This window comes from Phallusia mammillata, chromosome 1, assembly GCF_965637545.1.
Source record: "Phallusia mammillata chromosome 1, kaPhaMamm4.hap1.1, whole genome shotgun sequence".
NCBI classification, from domain to species: domain Eukaryota; kingdom Metazoa; phylum Chordata; class Ascidiacea; order Phlebobranchia; family Ascidiidae; genus Phallusia; species Phallusia mammillata.
Window position 1 is genome coordinate 3,057,123 of NC_137252.1, and position 23,723 is coordinate 3,080,845.

General features: G+C 38.1%; 3 protein-coding genes across 6 annotated transcripts in view; 1 reads left to right on the top strand and 2 right to left on the bottom strand.

The window, feature by feature from the left end:
- Positions 1–98: 98 nt before the first annotated feature.
- LOC145212782 (uncharacterized) lies at positions 99–9,876 on the bottom strand. Of its 2 annotated transcripts, none has more exons than XM_080081039.1 (6): positions 9,816–9,876; positions 9,429–9,565; positions 3,467–3,569; positions 2,409–2,558; positions 1,852–1,959; positions 99–664 (listed from the first exon to the last, which is right to left on the bottom strand). In XM_080081039.1, exons 3-6 carry the CDS (start codon positions 3,516–3,518, stop codon positions 555–557), a joined length of 420 nt encoding a protein of 139 aa, XP_079937165.1. In that variant the 5' UTR covers positions 3,519–3,569; positions 9,429–9,565; positions 9,816–9,876; the 3' UTR covers positions 99–554. The 2 variants fall into 2 exon arrangements, with proteins under 2 accessions (XP_079937165.1, XP_079937160.1); XM_080081034.1 differs by having other exon boundaries at positions 9,316–9,565.
- On the top strand, positions 8,155–20,844 carry LOC145212757 (uncharacterized). The gene is made up of 22 exons (XM_080081006.1): positions 8,155–8,182; positions 8,651–8,720; positions 8,854–8,949; positions 9,147–9,254; positions 9,818–9,958; positions 10,434–10,566; positions 10,828–11,012; positions 11,746–12,014; positions 12,753–12,928; positions 13,278–13,453; positions 13,798–13,955; positions 14,568–14,766; positions 15,135–15,366; positions 15,726–15,878; positions 16,177–16,661; positions 16,995–17,132; positions 17,541–17,753; positions 17,978–18,112; positions 19,230–19,318; positions 19,689–19,797; positions 20,035–20,298; positions 20,684–20,844. The coding sequence occupies exons 1-22, from the start codon at positions 8,177–8,179 to the stop codon at positions 20,842–20,844; spliced, it is 3,696 nt and encodes a 1,231-aa protein (XP_079937132.1). The 5' UTR covers positions 8,155–8,176.
- Positions 20,845–21,282: 438 nt separating this feature from the next.
- LOC145212739 (myosin-binding protein C, slow-type-like) overlaps positions 21,283–23,723 on the bottom strand; it is a 30,727-nt gene continuing 28,286 nt past the window's right edge. For all 3 annotated transcript variants that reach the window (XM_080080987.1, XM_080080980.1, XM_080080993.1), the window contains 3 exons: positions 23,548–23,698; positions 23,171–23,288; positions 21,283–22,656 (listed from right to left, as the gene is read on the bottom strand). In XM_080080987.1, the coding sequence (XP_079937113.1) occupies positions 22,594–22,656; positions 23,171–23,288; positions 23,548–23,698 (332 nt within the window). In that variant the 3' untranslated portion in view covers positions 21,283–22,593. The remainder of the gene's footprint in view (positions 22,657–23,170; positions 23,289–23,547; positions 23,699–23,723) is intronic.

Consider the following 23,723-nt stretch of genomic DNA (forward strand, 5'->3'; position numbering starts at 1 on the left):
TGCCAACGTCAATAAACTTGTTCAACGAGAAAATGAAACAAATCTTAACGACTCAATTACAGTCCTGTAGTTGAACATTGGCAACGTTGAAGGTCAGTGGGGCATGCTTTGACCCCTGCCACAATTTTATTCTGGTTTCCACTAAGCTAATATGACGTGTTTCAATGTAAACTGCAAAATTTTATAAACCGACATAGAAAATAAGAAAATCTAATTGGAAGCTAAAAATATTGCAACTGCTGGACACACCTCTGAAACGCCCCTGTTTATTTTTTGCTGTGTTTTTATTTGTTCTTGGGAATGATTATATCGGTTTTAATTAATGCAAAATAAAAAGATCAACGCCACACTGACGTCACCGTGGTATGGATGCTCTAGCGCCTCTTGTGTGTAAAACTACACAGACAATAAGTTGTTTTATTGGGAGTCATGGTTACAATTACGTCAAAATTGTATTTTCGATTTAGCGCAAAAATTTGCAATTCGAAAATTATAATAGAGCATTTTAAACGTATTTACAACATCATTCATTTAAAATTTAATGTAAAACTTGCTCAGTGTGTACATTTAAAACTTGCTAAAACGAATCCAGCAAACAAAGTGACTATCATGACAAGAAAGTTGAGATTAACTTTGCCTGATCCGTTGGTTGAGTTGCAATCATCTACAAACAAAGCATTAAAACTTTTAGCTTGAAGTTTGTAACCACAAGGTTTAAGCAATAGTCGTCATTTTAGCTTATATTATAGCAGTGCCATGACAACACATGGTCTTCATAAAACTTGCGACATTTGTCATGTCCTTATATCCCAAAAACAGTGCCTTGCGTTTAACGACACAAAATACAAGCAGCGTTGTGTTTCAATTGTGTTTGATTGCCGTTGCGAAAAGCAATGAAATACCATTAATTTTATATATTCCAACTGTGGTTTAATATTTACACTGTGGAACAAATCAGTTGACTTAGGGTCCACTGTACAACTTATGGGCCAATGTAGTAACGTGCCCTTATAGGTTTTGTGGTTTTTGAATGGTTAAAACGACTGTTTTTAAAACAGGCCCAAACTTGCATATTTGATATTCCAACCTGCCCACGTAACTTTAAGCATCGAGCAAACATTAAGAGCAAACAAGCTTTGCTGCAGATGGGGCTTTCCTAACGCACAAGAAGAGACCCAAAGTTGGGTCGTCTAAAGGTCACTGTGAGTCGCTAGGTTATGAAGTTTTGAGTTTGGTTGACACTATAAGTTGAAGAGGACTGTCGTTTTGTCCGTGAGCATTTATAGATTGGTATAAGTAGTCGGAAAGCTGCAAAAACTAAGGTTATGATTTCGGTAAGGAGTATGCTGCCTGCGGCCCGCGGGTTATGTAAAACATTAAATAATTTTTTTTTTAAAGAAGTGTAACCCACTAAATTACTTCAACCCAGAGCTAGCTAGAAAGATCTTGTGTCTTTTGCTTCATTGCAAATTTTTCTGCAACCTAAAAATGCGACTAAATCGATTGTGAATTTTAATGTTAGATCAAAGTGCGTTTGGCACGCTACTACCAAAGTCAACTCATATAAAGACGGGGTACGCGGTTTTTTGCTTGTGATTGTTGTAGCAGTGCTTTAGCGATATTTTAAGCCTAAACAGATTTTTGCTTTTTGGGGTCGGAGCGGGATTTTTCGGAAAATCTACTGTTTGGTGTGAATTCGGACTTTAAATATTTCGGTCGAGTTTCGGGCTTGTGTGCTTCAACTAAGTAAAAGTGCGTTTGGTACGTAACTGAGAAAATTCAACTTATATTCAATACGAGGCCCACGGTATAAGCAGGTTACAACTGTGCCCTAAACACGTCCCAACTTACCAGTGTTACAGGAATAAGTGCATACGCTTCCGACGGAGGAGTCAACGCAAGTTCCGGTCACAGAGGATGTACCACACGTCCGTGCAATGGCGGTGGACGAAACACCGACTAAAAAAAACATACAACAAGCGACTCTTGCAAATAATGTCAAGGTTATATTATAGAATAATCATATTTGTTGGTGAATATGTTGTTATCACAAGTCTATAAGACATATTGCACTAATTCTGGCTGCGTTGAAGTTGTAAGCTAGACCAGACTTTTTAGTTCGGGTTCTGACCTCAATAACACGAGCTTGATTATGAGCAAACCTCCACACTAATGAAGATGTGACATTTGTGACGTCATATCACCTTGGTAAATCGAGTTTTCAGACGACAAGATTCGAGTTCTTTTTAAACGTTAATTTGGGCTTAATTTAACACGTTAGTAAACAGAGTTTTAAGATGAAATCCCAAACTATGGCTATATTTAAAATTATTCGGGTTCAGGCTGGGTTCTTGTCCGCATTTCTGTCCACGTGTAACTCTGTGTTGCGTAAACAAACATGCTCTCACCCGTCACAGTGGTGACTGTGGTCAGACAATAGTCTGTGGTGCAGTTGAACAGATGAGTGGAGCTCGGGCTCGGTCCATTGCATGTTTCACCAGTTACACCGACCCCATCAATATTAGTGTAGCTGCACACGTAACACCTCACTCCAGAAGCTATAGAAATAGTTATTATACATTATAATTCGGTGCCATAGCGTAAGTGCAGTGGTGAGGTTTAAATTAAAGACGGTTCTTTTGAACCGGTGCGAACCGACTAAATCCCACCACTTCGTAAGTGTGTATAAATGCATGGCATTCAAAGCAAACAACTGCTGCTATTGCGTGAAATGCAACATTTTGTAGTACGTTTACCGTCATAGCAAGATACCGGGATGTATGGTATACAATAAATCCTCAGTTGAACAGATAGTTATTGTGAATTTAATCATTGTTTACTGATGGGTGTAACCACCTTTATATCACTGATGATGGCATGAGCATTTGCCGAAACGTTTGAAATATAAAGCATGTCGCTTTTAACGTCTATTTGATCTGAATCGAATAAAAACTGGCCATATGTATAGTGCAGGTTAGATTTTTTATATTAGGCATAATTTTGCTCTGTTATTTACAGTTTATGGGAAATAACTATTCTAATAATAAGTTAATTAAATATTACTTGGAACAGAACATGGAAACAATAAACAAGGGTCGATTATTAATTCTAATTGTGAGAAACATACGGGAAATAGCTATAACAAGCGGCATCATATGCTCATTAAGAGTTCTGGAAACTCTTGTATTGTGGTGATAGCATGAGCAATTTTGTAACTGTTCAAGCCACATTTTTTTTATTTGTAAAAAAACCTAGATCAAATTTGTTAAACTAAAAACCAAAATAGTAACATTTCATAAAAGTTAACTAAAATTTGTAGTAATATTAAGATATAGAAAAGCACCAACAGTTTATGCGTAACATTTGAAATACTTTCAAAGAGCAAACATCATTCACTTAAACAAGTTTACACAAACATTTTAAATGAATAAACAACATCTGACACTCCACCAATAGTTTTACTCACCAATAGTACCAAACGCAAGCAACACAATGGCAGAAAGAAGAAATTTGTTCATGTTGGAGTTTGTAGTCTTTGAGTTTGAAGCAAATCTAAACTATGTTGGCTTCTGTAAAGTAAACAAATATAACTTAATTTCAGAAATACTGAACTGATTTAAAAAACAAATGATTAAAATAATTCCGTCAGACTAAAAGTAGCCTACCATTGCTGCATTGTAAGTATAAATGAACTGAAAAAAATCTTATGTATGCTTTTATTGTCATTGACATAAACTTACATAAACAAACTTTCAAAAACCCTTTAACTTTTTTTCAAAAATCAAAGATAATTTTCAACTAAAACTGCCACAACCAGAAAATAATACAAATAATTGAGCAACTGCCCTAAGCTGCAAAACAAAAATCCTAACCGCAGACAGAAGCCCAAAACGTCGAAATGGCATTCTCGTATCGCGCACAAGGACTGATAACGGGTATGCGCGTTGTCATGGCAACTAATGATCACAAGGTCGGACAATTCTCCTTTGTGTGTAAGAAAGGCATCAAGCAAATTGGCGGCGCCCGCCCAGCACACAATGGCAAACAATGAGCCATTTTTGGGGTTGGATTTAGCGTAAAAGGATCGGTGTTTGATGGGACTAAGAATAATTGTTTGTTTGGTCCGTTTACTTGGCAACCTTTATCTGATTGTGCGTGCGGTTTAGACGGGTGCAAATTTGAACAGCGGGGCACGGCGTGTATAAAACGTACAAAAAATTTACCGTTTTAAACCGCGGCTACACAAGTCACCAGAATCCAAAAAAATTGCAAGCAACTGATAACAGGTCCAAAGGTACAAGATTTAAAAATCGCAAATCATGGTTACCAAAGTTAAAAACACATTTGTTGCAAACTGACAACAAATACTCTTATTGTAATAAACAATGTAATTCAAACACAGTTTGTATATGTCAAAAATCTTATTTTTATTTTAAAACTGGTGATAACAGTATACACAAGATCTTTTCCGACCAAGCAACTATCTAATACTAGATTGTTTTCATTGGTTGTGACACAATCGAGGCTATTTTATAGAGCTCTGTCAATTTTATTTTTATGCTACCTTTTGACGTTCCATACAGGTCGCCTTCATCAGGGTAAATAATACTGAATGTGCGTAGTACAGAGCAAAATGTTTTTGAGCATTTAACCTGAAAAATTATGCGGCCCGATAGAGAACTCGTCACAGACCGGTATCGGGCAGCAGACCGGCGGTTGCCGACCACTGGCCTAAATCACACAAATAATAACCATTATCTTAATACAACTGCGCGTAAAACCCGTGACAAATGATCTTACGTTTTCCGTTAACACTAAAAACTGAAATTACATATCCAAGAAGCAAAGTTTGGCTAAACAGAGCACCCCCAAATCAGCAGCATGAAATAAGTCACAAAGTAGGCTACGTTAATCAGTTACTATAAATGTTTTTACAATATCGTCGTTAATTTCACAGTGACTGCAAGCACAAGCCCCTGCACTTTATACCCTTGTTTTGTCGCGTGTTGGTGCGGCAAAGTTGTTTAGAGTTATCTTAGGTAGCTTATCAAAACATTCCACTTTTTTGGTAAACTACTTGAAATGAAAGTATCCATGTCCGGTGGCTAATTAAAAAACTTCAATTAGTTCGTTCGCTTACTGAAAGACTAGATAACAAAAAGCCTCCAGGACAAACAGTTGGCCAAATGGTCACATTAGGATTCGTACCCCAAAGCGCCCTGAATTCAAAAACCTTAAAAACACCTTAATTGCAATACTGTTTTACCAAAATGCTTCCGATGGTTTGAGCTAAATTGAAGTCACCAACTCCCTGGGTGGAAAAAATACAAAAAAATATGATTCAACGAACTTGCAAGAAAACAGGCAACTCGACGATGGACTTATTGTGAGCATAACGCATTCAGACGTTGTCCGCCCAACAAGAATAAAGATGAAATAAGCTACAAACCGTTGTGGCGAATCAAAGCATATAAAAATAACGTAAAATTTTTTTAAACAGTGCCAGGATTGCCAGGATTTTTTCAAACCGCATGTTTGCTGGAGTGTGAAAAGAACGTTTCATTTTCCAATCGATCACCCAGACTGAAAAGCAAACACAAAATGGCCACGCGGTCCGACTTTTGTCCGGCACCTTCTAATTTATTCTCTTTTCAACACCACGCGACCATATACGCTCCTACTCTCACACAAGTCAACTAACCGTTGCTGTGTTGAGCAATATCATTTAAGTATATCCGTGATGGGTATCATGGGGTATATCATCCACAATACTAATTCTAATGCATATAGAATACACTGGCCTTCATACTTCAGTTGCTTCAATAAGAAAAACAGATAAAGTGCTAAAGTGGTATTGTGTCGCTGGAGCATCAATACTTTTAATTTTGGCTGAATATTTTTTCATAGATTATAATCTATTGGAAAGAATCTATTGTATCGCTCAATAGAGATGTGGCATACCGTTACGGATTGCAAAAAAACGCACATAAACAAACTTACAATCAAATCATATCGGATCCAAATCTACCTTTTATGATTAATTTTTGTTCCGAAATGCCATCATAAAGTTTGCCGAGTGTGACTTTCAACACGTTTTGCTTCACTTGTATTAAAGTCTATGTGCCGTAAAGTCACGTGTTCAAATAAAGCGGTTGCCGTGGCGACCGTTACCATGCAATACCAACGCGTAGCCGATGTCGTTTACCTACCAACAAATACATTGTCAGAAAAGTTGTCGTAAATCGTACAAGTACAGACTGATTACTTTGTGGAATAAAGCGACAGAAGATTGTGATAAGATCCCATTATTTTATGTCGTGTCAATAAAAAAACAAGTCTTTGTCGCAAAAAGGACATCGAACTAAAGCACTGTAGTTGCTATTGTTTCATAGTCGGTTTATTTTTCTTTAACGACCGCCAGTGGGTCCTATATGCTTCAAAATACTTTATAAGCTGGACGACGAGTACAACTACTCCTGTCAAGGGTTCAAGTCCCACCGCAGGCTAGATTTTTTCTAATCATAACCTTATCCACATGGAAATGCTTGGGAGGCTGGCATGCCCTCAACGGACGTGGCGAACTATAATTTCTATGTGAGTATGCCGTGATCGCTGGTCTGCATAGATGCTCCAGGGTTGATTCCGTTGTCAATCTTGCTTGTCAGATAGTTTCAAAGTCTTTATGTCTCGAAATAAACCTAAATAACGTTTCCTTCAGCAGCCAGATGTCTACCAAAGTTTTTCTATTATACTGGTCGACCGCGAGTTTATTTACTTACCAATGTGGCCAAATCTACCCAAAAGATATCCATCCAAAGTTTACTTATAAATCGCCGGGTGTCAGTAGTCGCGGTGATTTTGTTTACTTACCGATGCGGCCGCGAATAATCCTACCGCCACAAATTGTGCACCAGTAGCTTGTTAATGTCTAGCACATATTTTGGCTCTGTTGTAGGCCTAGAGCAGGGGAGACCAAACTTTTTGAATGGGGGGGCAATTTTTATCAAGTGAAGACGCCCGCAGACCGACGTGTTTTGCGAAATTTTTAACTGCAACAAACCAGAACACAAATGTACGGGATTTGAGGAAATAGCGGGATTTTGTAGCGTCAGCACCATGTATAAGTTTACTTTCTTTTACCTATAAATAAAGTTCTATGGAAAGATTTTGAGTGAAGTCGCAAGTCACCACAACTTAAAAATCCAAACTATGGTGAGCCAAACGCAAAACAATTTGAAACAACGGCCGCGGGCCATGGAAATGCCGCCGCACTTCAGACACCCCTGGCCTACAGTGTCTATCTTCTCTACAGGGAAAGCATTCATCTACCACATAAACTGTTGCTTATAGATGAACCATACGTAACTAAAAGCAATGTATACGGAAAACTAATTCGTAGACAAGTTAATGATTTGCCTTTACGTCTGCTTAGGACCTACATAAAGCATGTGAAAATGAGCTTTAACGATCGTGATAATAAACTTGTCCCTTCCCTAGAATCGACCCTCAAATATCAGTGAAAATACTAAGTTTGTCAATTTTGAGAGAAGTTACGATGATGCTTGCATTAGCGTGTGGTTTTGGTAAATAACATGCAAGATACCGCAGTTTCGAAGGTAACTTACAGTATAAAACGCTCAAGTTGGCCTTAAAAGCCCAATGTATTAGATAATTCAATTGGTTTGTTCAATAATATCGTACCATTTAAAAGAAAAATAAACTTCGTCTGGTTTAAAACTTTTAAGGCTTGTCCAGTTGCTGAAGTGTCGTAAAACTCACACTAACACAAATTTAATCCAAATATCGCTTTGCCCGACAATGTTCCACACAATCACGTTTTAGAAGGTCGGTTACCATTCGCTTGCACGTTATATCACGTGGCCGCCCGCCAACCACGTGGTTAAATGAAACATTCTCTTCCCTCAAGGTAAAGTTCATCGAGACACGTGGTCATCTAACAAGTTAATACGTGGCTTCGCGGCATTTTATCCAAAACCAAATTTTAATCCTAAACATAATCACAGGCAAGCGCCGATACAGGTGATCTAGGATTTGAGCACATTTGTTGTGTGTCGAGTTAAAAGAAAACCCAGTAAAGCAATTAAACTGAGTGAATTTTAGTGAACAAAAATCGAACAGGAATTGACTTGGTTGCACAAAGAAGCAGATGAATTAAATGCAGGTCACGATGCGTTTTTCATTGAGTTTTAAAGTGTATTCCAGTTTTACGCACCAACGAAACTTCGGAGCTTGGGACACATATTATCCAGACCAATAGATAAGAAAAACAAACTTGAAGGTTAAGATGAACATAAATTCACTGCAGGGATCAGCTCTAAAGCGTCTATGTAGACCAGCAATCACGGCACACTCGTATAAATCACAGTACGCCAGGCCCATTGAAGGCGTCAAACCGAATCAGCCTATGTCCGGCGTTGCTTAGTCGGTGGAGCCTTTGTCCTGGAACAACTCCTGTCGTGGGTTCGATTCCCACCGCAGGCTAATGTTTGCTAGCCTACGCCTTGCCATACGAGAATACTTGGTGACCGGCAATTTCGGTATGACGCTATTCATAGGCCTGGCGTACTGTGAATCTTGGAGGTTGTTAAGACCAATAAAGTTTACACCTTCTATTTATTTTTCATCTTAGACAGACAAAATGAAGAAGCGTAGTTTGGTGATAATATTCGGTTATTTATCCTCAATTTTGCTTTCGGCAGGTAAGCACTCATTTGATTGGTTTAAAATTAATATCTCCTTGTATAACAGATCCTTAAGTGTAATCAGTCATAGGCACTATTTGACCAACAAAAATGTTTGTCTAATGTTACTCAACAGGTTTCATATTTACAGATGCATGTACTGACATTATTTCAACTCAGCAATGCGAGAAAGTTAAACCTCACATCTGCTCAGGAAACTCGGCTCAACTGTGCAGAAAAACATGCTGTAAGTTTGTGTTCGATACAAAAAATACTAGTTACCGCGGACACAGTTGTGCAGAAAACCTGGTACCCGGTGAAAAAAATTATCAGCTTCTTGGTATTCTATTTGAATAAGAAACTGATACTAACGAATCAGCAAAATATAAATATATAAGTCTTGATTTGTTTTTCGCCAAACGTAAAAAATCTTATATATTTCAGGCTTGTGCAAAGATTGGATAGAGCAATGCCCTGATCTGGTGGCAAGGGTGACTTGCAATCATCCATCGGTTAAAACCCTTTGCGTGAGATCATGCTGCAAACTTTCTAGTAAGTGATCACAAAAGTAGATAATAAATATTTGACACATAAGTTACAAAAATGCACTCACTCAAGGTAAATTAATGTACGACAGGCCAACTAGGTTTGACGCGTTTTTCTGTCCAATTCATTGCCAATTAGAAACTGCTATTCGGTTTAACGTCATCAATAGGCGTGACGTACCCTCATTTGTTCTAAAGAAATTGTTCCATTGCTCAGTTTGTTGCAACCCATTTGGGTTGGTAATCCATTTACAGACGTTGTTTTCTCCATGGTGTTTAGAGCAAGAAACTTGACTACAGTCCAGTAGTTTTACTATACTGCAACAATAAGAAAAAAGAAAATGTTTCACAAAGTTAATATGAATAATAAAATCATTCAACAAATAAAGTGTACGAAAAATATAAGCATAAAGTAAAAAAATTAAAAACAATTATAGCATAGCAACAGTTAGGTCGACATACATACGTTGTCCCACTGCCAAACAAGAGCATAAAACACGAAAACAACTAGCATGGTAAATAGTAGTTAAGCGGTAATTCAGTTGTTTTTAATATTCTTAAAATTTACAGATTGGCTGGATTGGTCCGAATGGTCTGCCTGCAGTAAAACATGCAACACTGGATCCAGAAGCAGAATCCGACTTTGCAGCTCTACTACATGTCATGGTGATGCTGTTGAAACCGTGGAATGTAACACAAGAATTTGTCCACGTAAGTCTTCCATGTCGCAAGAAAACGATACTACGGTTGCAATATACAAAACGGTGCTGCTATTGATCATGATTAACCAACAAACACCTAGCTATAAGAGTTTTTTGAAAAAAAACATATAAAAAACATCGAAACAAAAGTATACCGGTAACAAGTTTGTTTTACTTAATTATAGTTAATTTACCTGTCGTATCAATCATGCTATAGTGTTGCTTGTTAAACGTTCTCTTTTTCCATTTTGTTTGAGTTATTTGTTCACATCATTGGTTTGTGCAATCCAATATCCATTTGAATGTTCCTCCATTACAAAATTGCTGTTTGCATGAGATCAGTTTATTGTTTCCATGCGGCAACATTCCAATTGACTTTCCCATCAATTCGGTATTTAAACTACTAGTTCTAATTTTTAGTCTAGAATTAGTGTAAAATTGAAACAACAGATAAAATGAACCCAGTTAACTTTTTCTCCCACTAGATTGGGGAGAATGGGAAAGTTGGTCAACTTGTTCGGTGACTTGCTCAGAAGGTCTGACGCAACGGAACCGAATTTGTCAGAACTCGATGTTTCCAGACAGCAAGTGTGATGGAAATGATAAGGAGACAAAGCGGTTCGTAAGGAATCATGAACACAAAAATAAACTGCATTAAAAATGAAATAAAAACATAACGTGTTTACTTAACTCAAGCCGTTGCTAAAAAAACGATTTATATGTCCTGTTGATCATTCAAATTTAAAGTCCCATTACGCATTTCTAATTGTATGTCTAGTTACATTGATCACAAACACTGAGCATTTTTTTAAAGTACTATGCCTACCAAGATGGAGTTGATAGTCGTCTAACATCGGACTAACTGTTGCGTCGTTACAGATGCCTTCGTCCACCATGTGAACCCAAACTACCCCAGCTAGTGGTAGCAACAAGCAGAGACAGTTCGCCTCAAGGTGACGCTTCCGCTTCGTGCAACAATACAAACTGCAGTGGAGATGATACGAGCGTTGGTGTCACGTGTTCAACTGGTTTCAAGTGGTCATCTGCAAAACGAACCTGTGAAGGTAAATCACCTATCCTAGTGCTTATATTTGTGCATCTTAATTGTCCATACACACACCTACACAATAAAAGCATGACTTAAAATCGGAACAACACGAGGTCATCAGACCAGTCAAGCCAGCCTTAACAGTAAAAATACCAAGTGAAAGTAGAACGCAAATGCGAGTGCAAAGTCAGACACAAATCACGTCGGTTTTATTTAAACTTAAACCCGAAACCGCAAAATCGAGGCCGACATGCAACTCAAAATCGGAAAATCGCTGCTTTGATGAATGATTATATTATTTTTTCTCTGATATACTGCATTAAATTATAACATAACATAAGTTTCTCTAAGAAATCGTATATTGTTTTGCTTATCGCCAATGCCTAATGTGCACAGCACTAAATTTTGTCTTTGGTGAATATTGCCAATGTTTGTCTTCAGTTCGTTTGTTTTTAATCTGCCAGATTCATCCTACATTAAAAAAAAGTTATTGCCACCTTGTATAATATTTAATTTTCTTTGCTGTAATTACTGCGTGATGTCGTACAAATGACTTTTTAAAGCGTGCATGTTTCTTTATGTTCCATGTGACCTTGACCTTGTAGATGTGTTTGAAAGAACATTAAAACAAACATTTTCTGTCAAACCTTCGCCGTACTAGTGTGTAAGTCTTTGTTAAAAACGTTAAAGTTGGGCAGGCTTGTTTTCTGCATGTTAAGATTGAATATTTTTTTCTTTTTCACAAACAGACATTAATGAATGCCTTACATGGAATGGAGGATGCGAAGATCGATGTGTGAACTCTCCAGGATCTTTCTCCTGCATTCAGCCTCCTCCAGATCAGCAGGGATCAACTTGCTTCAACGGTTACAAGAAGAAATACGGGATGAAGAGCGGATGTTGCATCGGTGATGAGGAAGATCACAGGATGGAGGATGGATGTGGGATGAACACTGAGCGGGATCTTCAGAGGATCGTGGGAGGAGAGGACGCGAAACTGGGAAGATGGCCTTGGATGGTGAGAAAGATGGTTGTCGTGGCAACAAACAAATAGTCGTATAGAGTCACAAATTTAACAATTCAACCAACAACGTGATCGTAAAGCTATGAAGGTGCCATGTCACGAGCTGCTAGTGTTTTGTATAGATTTTTATTTGACATGTGTAGCTGTTTCTTGGCATGGCAATAACCATCTGTAAAGCCACCCAGTCAGAAAAGTTGTGTCTTGCAGTCAGACTTGGGCAGGTAGATAATTCTAGTTGTCTAATTGGGCAAATTAGAGCAAAATGGCGATAATTCGATGGTCTTGTATGGTAAGAAGATGATTGTCGTGGCAACAAATAAATAGTCGATAATGAAGTTTTAAAATCGCGAGTTTAACAAATCGATCGACAACATGTGGTGAAAATAATTACGTTTCTTCCACTGTATGTACTATGAGTTTTTTCTTTGAGCTGCAGACAGTGCACAATGTTTCGATCTATTACGTCTGATAGCTTGTGGGTCATTGCTTTTGGGTTTTTCACAAATGCAAACTGGAGTGCCGTAATCTGACTACACTAGTCTAAACGGCCAAGGTCTTGCCACCACTGATGAGACCTTGTACATCGAAGCAGCGGCTTCATGCTTTATATGTTTACATATTCTGTTGGATAAAGCAATCCACAAAATTATCCTTGTACCTTCCGACTTTAACCAAAAACCAAAACAAAAATTGTATTACATCATTAAATCTGCAATCAATCTTTCCGTTTAGACTCGTTTGTTGATCGGAGGACGTAGTTTGTGTGGAGGAACTCTCATCCATAGAAGTTGGATTCTCACTGCGGCGCACTGCTTTAAAGGTCACGATGTATTACGGCACGGCACTGTCGTCATCACCGTGGGAATGTTTAACCAAACGTTGAGATATGAACGAAGCAGACAGATCAGGTAGTAAATACTTTAAGTATTACAAATTCAGCCACAAATTTGATGCTGGGTGACCTCTACTGATAGAATCATTTTTTCAAGGTCGATTTGAAAATGTTTGTGTAAAGAAATAGACTCAGTTAACTTGGAAAAAGACATCATAAATTTACCCCAAAGAACAATTAGTTTAATGATACTTCATCACTGAACGAACAAAATCATCAATTTTTCGTTTCAGCATTTGTGGAGCTTTACTATTATAAACTTGTACCACGAGCTTTTTAGTAAATACTAGACTCAATCCAACAAAAGTACTTGCGGCAAAACGGCATTTAATTAAAATTAACATTATCCAAATATATTTTCCCAGGGTTGACAAGCGCATTATCGTTCACCCAAGTTTCGTTTTTCCACAATATGACATTGCGCTCATCCAGGCAGACCGACCGTTTGACGTCACAGTTTTTGCAAGTCCAGTTTGTCTCCCAAACGGGGAATACCCGACAGAAGGGAAGCGCTGTTACGCCACTGGGTTCGGTACAGTGGGTGAGTTGGGCGAATAAAACGATTACTTTCGTGTTTAACCACGCGTTTAACCAGATTTTTGATTTTCAATTGGTCTTCGCGAAAAAATCTAAATATTATAACATTGAAGTACCTGTGTTAGAAAGAGGGTGGTGGTAGAACAATAATATAAATCATCGGGAGAATGTCACCTCCACACCTTCTTGTTTATTACAAAGGTTTAACTATAAGTGTTTATTAGTTTTAGGCTTTCAGCTAATTCAATACTTTGCTTGAGCCAAAAGGTAAACAATTCTGCACTAAACACAATCACAACAAGCTATTTGGCTTGTTAGTTTTGTTTTTGAACAAGCTATATCTTTCAGCTTTTAAGGCTGATCTTGCGCCAGTTCTGCAACAAGTTGCGCTTCCAATCGTCAACAAACGCAACTGCATGAGATCTTACATGAGCAGGGGTTGGAAATTGAAGGATTATCAGTTTTGTGCTGGAGATTTGCTGAATGGCGGGAAGGACAGTTGTCAGGTAAGATTTGAATTAAAATTCTGTTGAAGAAACCGTATCAGCTTAATTGCACTATTTACAAACCGAAGAATAGCTGCACAACCTCGAGTACGTGTAAAGTGCAAAAGTATAGAGCACGATTAACGTTGAAATGTTGATGGTGTAATGTTAAGCTGCTGCTATACACTGTTACTAAAGGCGGTACGTAGCTAAGACTCGCATAAAGGCGTCAAGGCCAGAGTACTATTCCAAAATGTTGTTGTTTTGAAATTTTTGTTTACTAAGCAACTTGCTTCAAGTCACAATGTAAAACTGTATCCAATGCTCACGTGCCATTTAAGCACAGAAGGTACCAAACATAAATCGACAAACAACACAAATTTCCAAATCTAGCATAAAAGACACCTAATGCATTAAGAATCGTATGTTACAAAATTCAAAACTGACCCATTATAGTAGAAGCTTCAAGGGCTCTAAGATAGATCTGTGCTTTTGGCTTAAACACTATGAGTGCAGCATAAAGTGCACTTGAATCAGACTGCGTTTATACCTCAAGGCAATGTAATTAAAACAAAATAAATGAAATCGTCACTATCGATCCTTATTTAAATGAAAAAAAATCACTACTTTAAGGGAGACAGTGGAGGACCGTTGGTATGCCAACGTTGCGTCACATGTCGTTGGTACATTGCCGGAGTGACGTCATTCGGTCACGGTTGCGCTAGACCGGGATTCCCCGGCGTTTACGTCAGCGTCGAGAAATTCGAAGATTGGATTGCCATGGAAACGGGAATGGCGGTGAACAAGAATAGAAGTTGCACCACGTTGATCGGTAGGAGGTTACTTCAGTAGTGGAGTCGAAAGTTTGAGGGGTTTTATGTGACAAGCTAACCTGTTTGCAAATCAGAGAGGTTGTTTTAAATATGTTTATTGTGACAAAAAGCCAAAAAAATCATAATAAGTGGGTTGATACTAGACTGAAAGATTGAGTCAGATAGAACCAAAATGTAACAAATGTCCGTACTCAAAGGTTTAGGCAAACATCTTCAAGTCATCGTTGCGCAGGTGCATTTAGCCTTCCAGAGAAAGTGCCGTATGATGGCCATCTCAGTCAATATGGCTTATGTCCTGTCACTTGTATAGAACTGAAGCTTTTTTACTTTTTTTACTCTCTAACAACATCAAACGTTTCTTTGACAGAATGGAGCAGATGGAGTTCTTGGTCAGGTTGCACCAAATCATGTGGCACCGGATGGCGCGTCAGAGCACGAAGTTGTCTTCGCAATGGGGTGAAAATGACCGAGAGTGACTGTGCAAGCAAGGGTGGAAATTCCACAGAACAGGGGCGGTGTAATGAGGCCCTATGTCCCACGTGGGGCGAATGGGGCCAGTGGTCCGAATGTAGCAGAAAATGTGGGGATGCTGGGTCCAAGTGAGTTGAAATGTAAAGTTGTTTTCACCATGTATGTTGGATACTTGGATGATTGATAAGACATAAGTCATTGTAAAACGGTTTCTTGTTTGTTTGAATGAGCAACCAATTTCTTTCAATCCAGTAGTCAACCTGTTTTGTTCGACTTCCATCTTAGTGCAAAACGTCTACTTAATTTTCATCGTTTGCGTTTCGCTGTTTGTTGAATTAGGTTTATAGCCTTTAGGGAATAAACTAAATATCAAGTTAGTGTTAATTAATAACTGTATTGCCAACAGGTTTAAAACGGACTATTTTGTCTGTTTTGTGCATCAATGCTGATCACGCACGTATGTTATTTTTGCTTGTCTACTTTACAGAAGCAGAAACAGAACTTGTATGTATGGAGTTATCGGATCATGTGGCGATTTTAACGAAACAACAATCCCATGCAATCGTCGTCCGTGTCCAACCTGGGGCTCATGGGGTCCTTGGGGCGCTTGTAGCGAGTCTTGTGGCGAAACAGGGTCAAGGTGTGAAATATTAAAATTATCCATATGATTTCAATGTTTATTACCATTTTTTTGTAAGCTGCACAAGAGATATAAAAATAATAGTTGCATTAAAGAAGTAATTATGTCCTTGTTATCTTTTATATTGCCTGGGATCTTTCCAGTTCATAGGGTTTATTGTAAAATGCAAGATAAATAGCAATAACGCAATATGCTATCTTACAATTGCTAGATTACGAGACTATTTTTTGACAACCCTCTGTAACATTTTAACTTATTGTCAGATTGCAAAACTGTTTTCTTATCTTTCTAATTGCAGACAAAAACACCGACCTTGTGAAAACAACCAATCAGGGCCTTGCATTGGGGGTTCCAACATCACAATCACATCCTGTAACCGACGACCTTGCCCTACCTGGGGTAAGTGGGGCCACTGGAGTTCATGTAGCGTCACATGCGGTTCCGAAGGCAGGCGTGTGCGACAACGCAATTGCCAAAACGGACTTCCAGGCAGCGACGGTTGTGGTCAAGGCATCATTACCGAAACAGGTGTGACGTCATTAAACATGACGTCACAGACGACGAGTTGTGACGCAGGTCCGTGCTCACAGTGGACGAAGTGGCAGTCGTGGAGCAGTTGCTCTGTGTCGTGTGGAGAAGGAATGAGCGACAGAAGTAGAGTTTGCTTGGAAGTGGTTGGAACTAATCAAAGTGATAAGTACGTGAAGAGTGATGATTGCGTTGGAAGAACAAGAGATGAAAGAATTTGCAAAGATGCGATGTGCCCGACTTGGTCAGACTGGTGTAAGTCTGCTTCGCTAGTTCATTTGCTAACAAGGTTTCGTAAGCTCACAACAAACAAGATATTCAGAAAAAAACGTTTAAAAGATCCAAGAAAACAATTTTCTGTTTATAGCATCGCAACGTTTTCTCTATATAGCGACCATGTGCCCAAAAATCGAGGCATGTAATTAAGTGTAATTAAGTTGCTTCAAGAAATTGGACCTGAAAGTAGGTGCAAAGAGTTTTCTACCTGTTTTCAAGTGCATTTTAATTTCATTAAATTGAATATCTGCACTTAAGCAGAAAAAAAATTAGAAATTCGTTTCTGAAATTTGTTTTTTTACGGTATTTTAGCAATCTGGACGTCGTGCACAAACACGTGTGGAAATGGCGCTAAGTTCAGATCACGTGGGTGTCTCTACGCCAATGAGAACAGCGGATGTAGCGGAAATACAACGGAGGGAGCATTCTGCAATTTACAAGCTTGTCCACGTAAGTTTGAATAAGCATTAACCAACAGCTGGTATCCCAAATTTAACTTTGGATTCGACTCGCAAAACTACTGATTTACAAATACCGTTGCTGTAGGTAGGTAAAGACATAATGAACCATGTAAAATGAAGCTATAATGCTGGTTTAAGCAAAATGCAGTATATGTTTCTTGAAAATCAAAAGAAAAATGACTGAAAAAAAAACGTTTTTTGATGTTGACTTTTAACCCAAGTGGTTCAGCGCATGTGAATATGAATGTGGTTTAACCACGATTAGAAGGTGATTCCATCTCTTTTAGCGGGAATGAATAGAAATACAAAGTAAAATGTAACTGTACAAGCAATAACTTTAGCGGATTCAATTCCGATCAACATGGTTTTCAATCAACCATGTGCATTTTTGTTACAGCCCCTCGTTGCCCTGACGTGACAACCAACTTCACAAACGGGATTGCAACTTGCACCAACACAACATTTGTCGGCTCGCAATGTTTCTTCAGATGTTATACTGGCTACGTCATAAAGGGTGTGTCTGTGACACAATGTGATGACGATGGAAGTTGGAATATTGAAAGGCCACAATGTATGAGGATGAGACTAAAAGTGGAAGTGTTTGAAGCAAGTAAGTTTACCCTAAGGTGAAATCCGAACATTTAAAGGAGTTTGTGCTACTGTTAAAATAAAATGTACATTTCTTTATTGTACCGTTAAGTTGTGTTACTTAACCCGGTGAAAGATATCGTAGCAGAAATGTTTGTAGATGAGTGATACAAATATGAAGGGGTTGCGCGCACTAGACAATTGTTAAACACCATTCACGAAATCAAGGCATAATTTAAATCACAGGCAACGCATCCATTAACTACGTCATTCCAGTGACGTCATTATCGTCGGGATATGCCGGAACTTGGAGTACTGACAGTGAGGGGAGAATATTCTACTTGAACAACAGTATCGGGGGTCAGGCTTTCAACAATAGAGGTAAGTACAACGTTGGGTGTAATGTAGGGGTCGACAACCCCTGGCACGCGAGGTAATTTTTCATGGCACGCCAAACAATTTGCGTGTTTATATTGAAGTTCAATAGTCTTAAAATCCAGTCAACATGCACAAAACTTTTGAGATCAGCTGGTACAAACCACCACTACTCATAAACAATGCTTGCACGCAAAGTCGATACCATGAAAATAACAAGGGCATGCGTCGCGTAAAAGGTTGCCGACTTGGTGTAATCCAGGGTTATTCAACGGGGGCGATTTCGTCTACCGAGGGGGCGATGGTGACAATTTTGGAAGTTAGGGGGCGATTTCGTCTACCGATGGGGTGATGGTGACAATTTTGGAAGTTGGGGGGCGATCTGACTTCAAAAGGGGGCGATTTCAACATCACTAATTGTATAAATACGTACAAGAACTGTGAGACTCAGCTAACTTTAATTTACAAGCAGATATAATTCGTCTTGCAAACAAACACCAGAGACAAGGGACGCATCAGCATAAACATGCTGCTAACTGAATACATTGTGTTTACTGGGGATTGTTTGTACTTTTTTGATCTCGAAAGCAAGGTTGGGCATTCAATTAGCCACAGGGGACACTTTATTGAGGCTATGTGTGGTGACTGGTGAGAGGCCATACTTTTTAAATACAACGGTAACAAGCTTTACCTCACACGCTTTTATAGGTCTACACAAGCGCTTCCCAAACATTTAAGATTTCTCATCTAGGATTTTCCTCTACTGAGTAATGCCCCATTGTTTTCAACAAAAGAAGGCAATTGTTTGCGCATAATCGTAATATTGTTTTGTGTATGATTGGACAGATTTTTCTTAGATGCGTTTAAAAAATTGCGTGAAATAGAGTTGGCGTGTTGTAGTAGCAATTAAATTATTTGTTAACTGAAGCTTTGACTAAAGCTTTCGTGTTGCTAGGCGAAGCTAACCGCCCGCATCTGCTCAACAACTTTCATACAAATAACAATCTCATAGGGGGGCGATTTTGAGCCGGTGCATAGGAAAGGGGACGATTGCACCAAAAAGGTTGAAGACCCCTGGTGTAATCGAAAGACATTATATAACTGAATATTGATGATCTTTTAGAGTCAAGCAATTTAGAATGGGTTCGAGTCGACGGACGCGGGATAAAGAAATGTTCAAAACCGTCCGAGGACATTCCAAGAAATACAAAGGTAAGTAAGCCGTCCACAACCTTTTTGTTTTCCGTACGACTCAGTTACTTCAAGTAGGTTGGTTTCGAGAGGTATTAATCTTTTCCCAAAAGTAAGTTTTTTCAAAAGCTTTTTTTCGAAAGGAGTTTGTTGCTTAGATTTTACTTAGAGGAAAGCGACCTGAATTGAAAGTTGAAAAAACGCCGTGCAGAAAAACTTAATAGTGTTTCATTTTGTACAAGATTAAATATTACCTAAAATAGTAACACAAATGTGACTGAATGTAAAGTTAGAAACAATTCAAGTCAATTTACTTAAATTTCAACCCAAATCGACATGAAGCCGAACATGACCCGAAAAGCCCTTGACTGCACTGAAACATATTTCATAGATGAATGTGGTGGCAAACAAGGTTTTCCTTTTAACGTGTGGGAGTCTATATTTAAGAAGAGGGATTTTTCCTGCTACACCACTTGGCTGGTACTGGCAACATATACAAGGTATGCATCTTTATTATTATCTGAACGTTTAAAGTTTAAAAGTAACTGGAAGAAAATATGACATGTAAACAAATGCAGGCCAGTCTGTTTTGTTGGGTACATTTTAACTCGTAGTTCATGTGGACATTTTCAGCCTAATACTTCAAATTGCTTTGGACTTAAATCCTAACCATGCATTTTTATGTCAAAACTTCAGAGTTCGGTTAAAACCTTAATAACTTTACACATATTATGTAGATGTGAAGAGCAAGGACAACTCAACAAAAAAGCGAGTAACTTCGTCCGAAATGACCTGGAGAATGGACCCAAACGGGAGAATTTATTCCGCCAAACTACCCAGTGTCGGGGATCCGCTGGGTGGCAGTGTAACAAGAAATTTTTTGTGGCAGGAATTGTCGGCACCTTTACTTAACGGGTCGAGTTTAAAAGTGGCGGATTTTTGTCTCGCTGGGAAGTTTGGGTTTGTTGTAACCGAAGAGGGAAGAGTATATCATAGAACAGGTAATGTATTTTACCATAAGATTCCAAACATCAAATTGGTTCTGTAGTGTAAAGTGAGCATGAGGTTTAATAAAGTAACATCAAGAAGCACAGAGAGGCGCATTGTTATTTTGACAACAAACCTCTTAAATAAGCTATTGTGAATTAGTGGCGTCACTTCGTCAAAGAAGGTGTTTTTTTATTTTTTTAATGCTTTGGGGTTAAATAGTGGGCAAATGATATCGGCATTTGCATCATAGTAGTAAAGCATTAAAAAACTAAGGCGTAAATATAAACCGTTGGAACCTGCCACGATATAGCAAGAGAAAAAAGGTTGCAAAACTCCGAAAGTAAAATGATTTAAAACCTTTGTGAATGCGTTGTACTAAACTTTCCATATTCGCAGGCGAATCATCAAATTTTACCAACTGGTTACATTTGCAAAGCGAGCCTCTCGGCAAAACAACCAGCTACGTCATCAGCTGTACGACGTCACTGTGGGAGGACAGAGTCGTTGTGTGGGTCGCGGATGGGAACGGTCGCTTTATCCAGTTTTTGCTTACTTAGCTGAAGTTGCTCAAGTTGAAAATGTGACAAATGACAAACGCTTCGAGAAGTGGAAAGAATCACAATCAGAAGTAAAATTCTGCATTACTGGACATTACGTTATTAGTGATCAATCCACCACAAATCTTGAAGATTTAAACCGAAGCAGATCATGTGATATTTTAGCACTAAGACACCAACCTGATGCAGCATGCCACCATCTCTCTGACACATTGTTACCTTCATTATATGACAGCTTGTGAAAGGCATTTACCGCATTGCCCAAATGTATCCGGGCTACCGCATGGATCCAGTTTACCGGTGCAATTTGTTGGAAATAAGTTGAAATGTCTTTTAGAATTTTAAGCAGTAAAATGAAAATAAATTGTTGGACAGAAATTGTAACAAGTAAACTGTTTCATACCTTTATATGTTTTTAAGACAAAGGAAATTCCTTGCTTTAAGGAATACCCATATATTTATCATGCTGTTGTTTAAAATAGTATTGATTTACAACTTATAATGACTTTTTGCGTATTGTTTTATTATTATATTTTAATTTTTCCGCACAAATAAAACGTAGTAAGTCATGAAGATCGACAAAAAGACGTTCCAGTGGGAAATATTACAATCCAAAGCATGCCAAACAAAATAGCAATGATGACAAAATTACTTATGCTTTGACTTAATATTCTTAGGAGCCGAGCAATCGATAGTTTCTAGCGACAGGCAATTATGTACAATGTGCAAATTCCACCATGTCTTGGGCATGCATATACAATGAATATGTCTTTACGCCGTTGTATATGTGTATATGTAAGTTATGTACAGTATATGTTGGTGGCAAAACTATATTGGATAAGTGAAGATTGAAAAGAAAAAGATTTCGGCAAATAGAACTCAGCAAAACATTTAACAAAGTTACAAAGCTAAATTACAAAGAAAAATCCTATTTACAAAGTCGGGCTATTCTGAAGTGTAACACTTGTTGTGGTAAAGCACGAGATTCATATAAACATCTGATGTACATTTACATATTTCAAATTAATGTACGCAGCAGCGTTTGTGTGTACTGGCCGCATGCTTTGGTGGAAAATCTTTTACTCGGCAATGTGCACCACTAACAAACATTTCTTACAAGCTGATATATTTGAACACAACTAGTTGTACAATAACAACCACCAAGAGTTTTTTGACTGTCCAAACAAAAATCAAGGCTTATCGCACACGCATATGAAAGCATACGTGCAAACAAATGCAAAATCATCTTTGCTGATCAACATCTTTGATTTTAGAAAGGATGGAATAAGGTATATATGGGTGAGATATGGGAGCAAAATGGGTAATAGGTTTAATCTCTATCAAGCCATGGCAACTGTGCAAACCAATTGTAACCTCGTCTTTATCTAAAAGCACGATCAGAGCAAAAAATCTAAGTAGAGAAAGGCAGAAACAACTTGACAAACAGACACATACATTGTAGACACAAGAACACCCCATATCATGCAGGACAGTTTGTACAAAGTGGTTCATTGTAAAGTAAATGGACACACTGTCTATTAAAAAGGCTCCCGTTTATTGCAATTATAGTCATAAGCGGGTTTTCGAACCTGCTATGTGCACCTCAAAAAGCTACATTTGTGCAGCAATGCTAATGTATTTAGAAATTCAGACTATTATTGGAATTTGATATCATGTCACTAGTATAGCACTTTTGCATTTGCGTTTATAATTGGAGGCCGAGGAGTGAAGCCCGCCATTGGACGTCATTTAATCGACAACTGAAAGATCGGCTTCTGACATCACAGTGCCTACCTCGTTTTCGGCAACGATCTAAAGAGAGAGAAAAGAGAAAAAGGGGAAATTGAGAAGTGAGAAAGCGAAAGATGAAACAGATGTTTTTTAAAAAGGGAAGTAAAAGTTACAAACTTTTGTTTTCTAATGCTAAGAAAAAGAATGACTTGAGATGGAGACAAAAGTCCTTCAGTACTACTTGAATGCATCATTGTTGTTGTTGTTTTCGTTATTTTATGTGTATTGTTTTAAAAACAACTTTCAAAACAAGGAATTAACAGTCAGACAACCAACAAATTTCTATTGTCAATTGGAACTACATTTGTTGTTAAACATAATATTAAAAACTTTGTTCTTTTGGTGGCATTTTTCAAGCACAAGACAATATATAAGGTATCTTTAGTTAGCTAGAAAATGACGGAAAGATTATTAAAACGGACAAAAATAAAAAGCAGTTTACAAAGTCAAAAAACAATTTGATTTTTTTTCTTAAAATATATTCCTGATAGCATCTGTCAACTTTGTGTTGCAAAAATACAAATCCGGTTCCTACCTTGTATTTTCCGGAGTCCGATGTTTTCGCTTGAACGATGACGAGACGACACAGACCGATGACGTTTTCTTTGAAGTAATACGTATCATCGGTGACGTCACGACCATCTTTGAACCACCTGATCATAACATAATCGTATTGTTAAGTAAAGTTTTATTAAACAAGCGAAGTTAGAAAAAACGCATTTAACGTATGTGTTAGTAAAGACGACCAAAACATTAAAATTTGTAAAAGTTAAAACAGTTTTTCAAGATCTTTATTTTTGATATCGGTTTTAGACACATGTGGGCGCCATAGAGTGTCTGTGTAGTATCGATTAATTATTTCCAACATTTTTCAAGTTTGTGTGCTACATTTTTAAATTCTTAATCGCTTACCTCGTTGATGGATAAGGCTTTCCGGAGATAGAACAACTCATTGTCACTTTGACCCCACTTGGTACAGATCGGGGTTTCAGGGCAACCGTAACAACAGGAGGTTGACGCAAATCCTTCTGATCATACTGGATGTCTTCGATTTGAACTTTTTCTGGATGCAAAAATGCGGTTTAAAA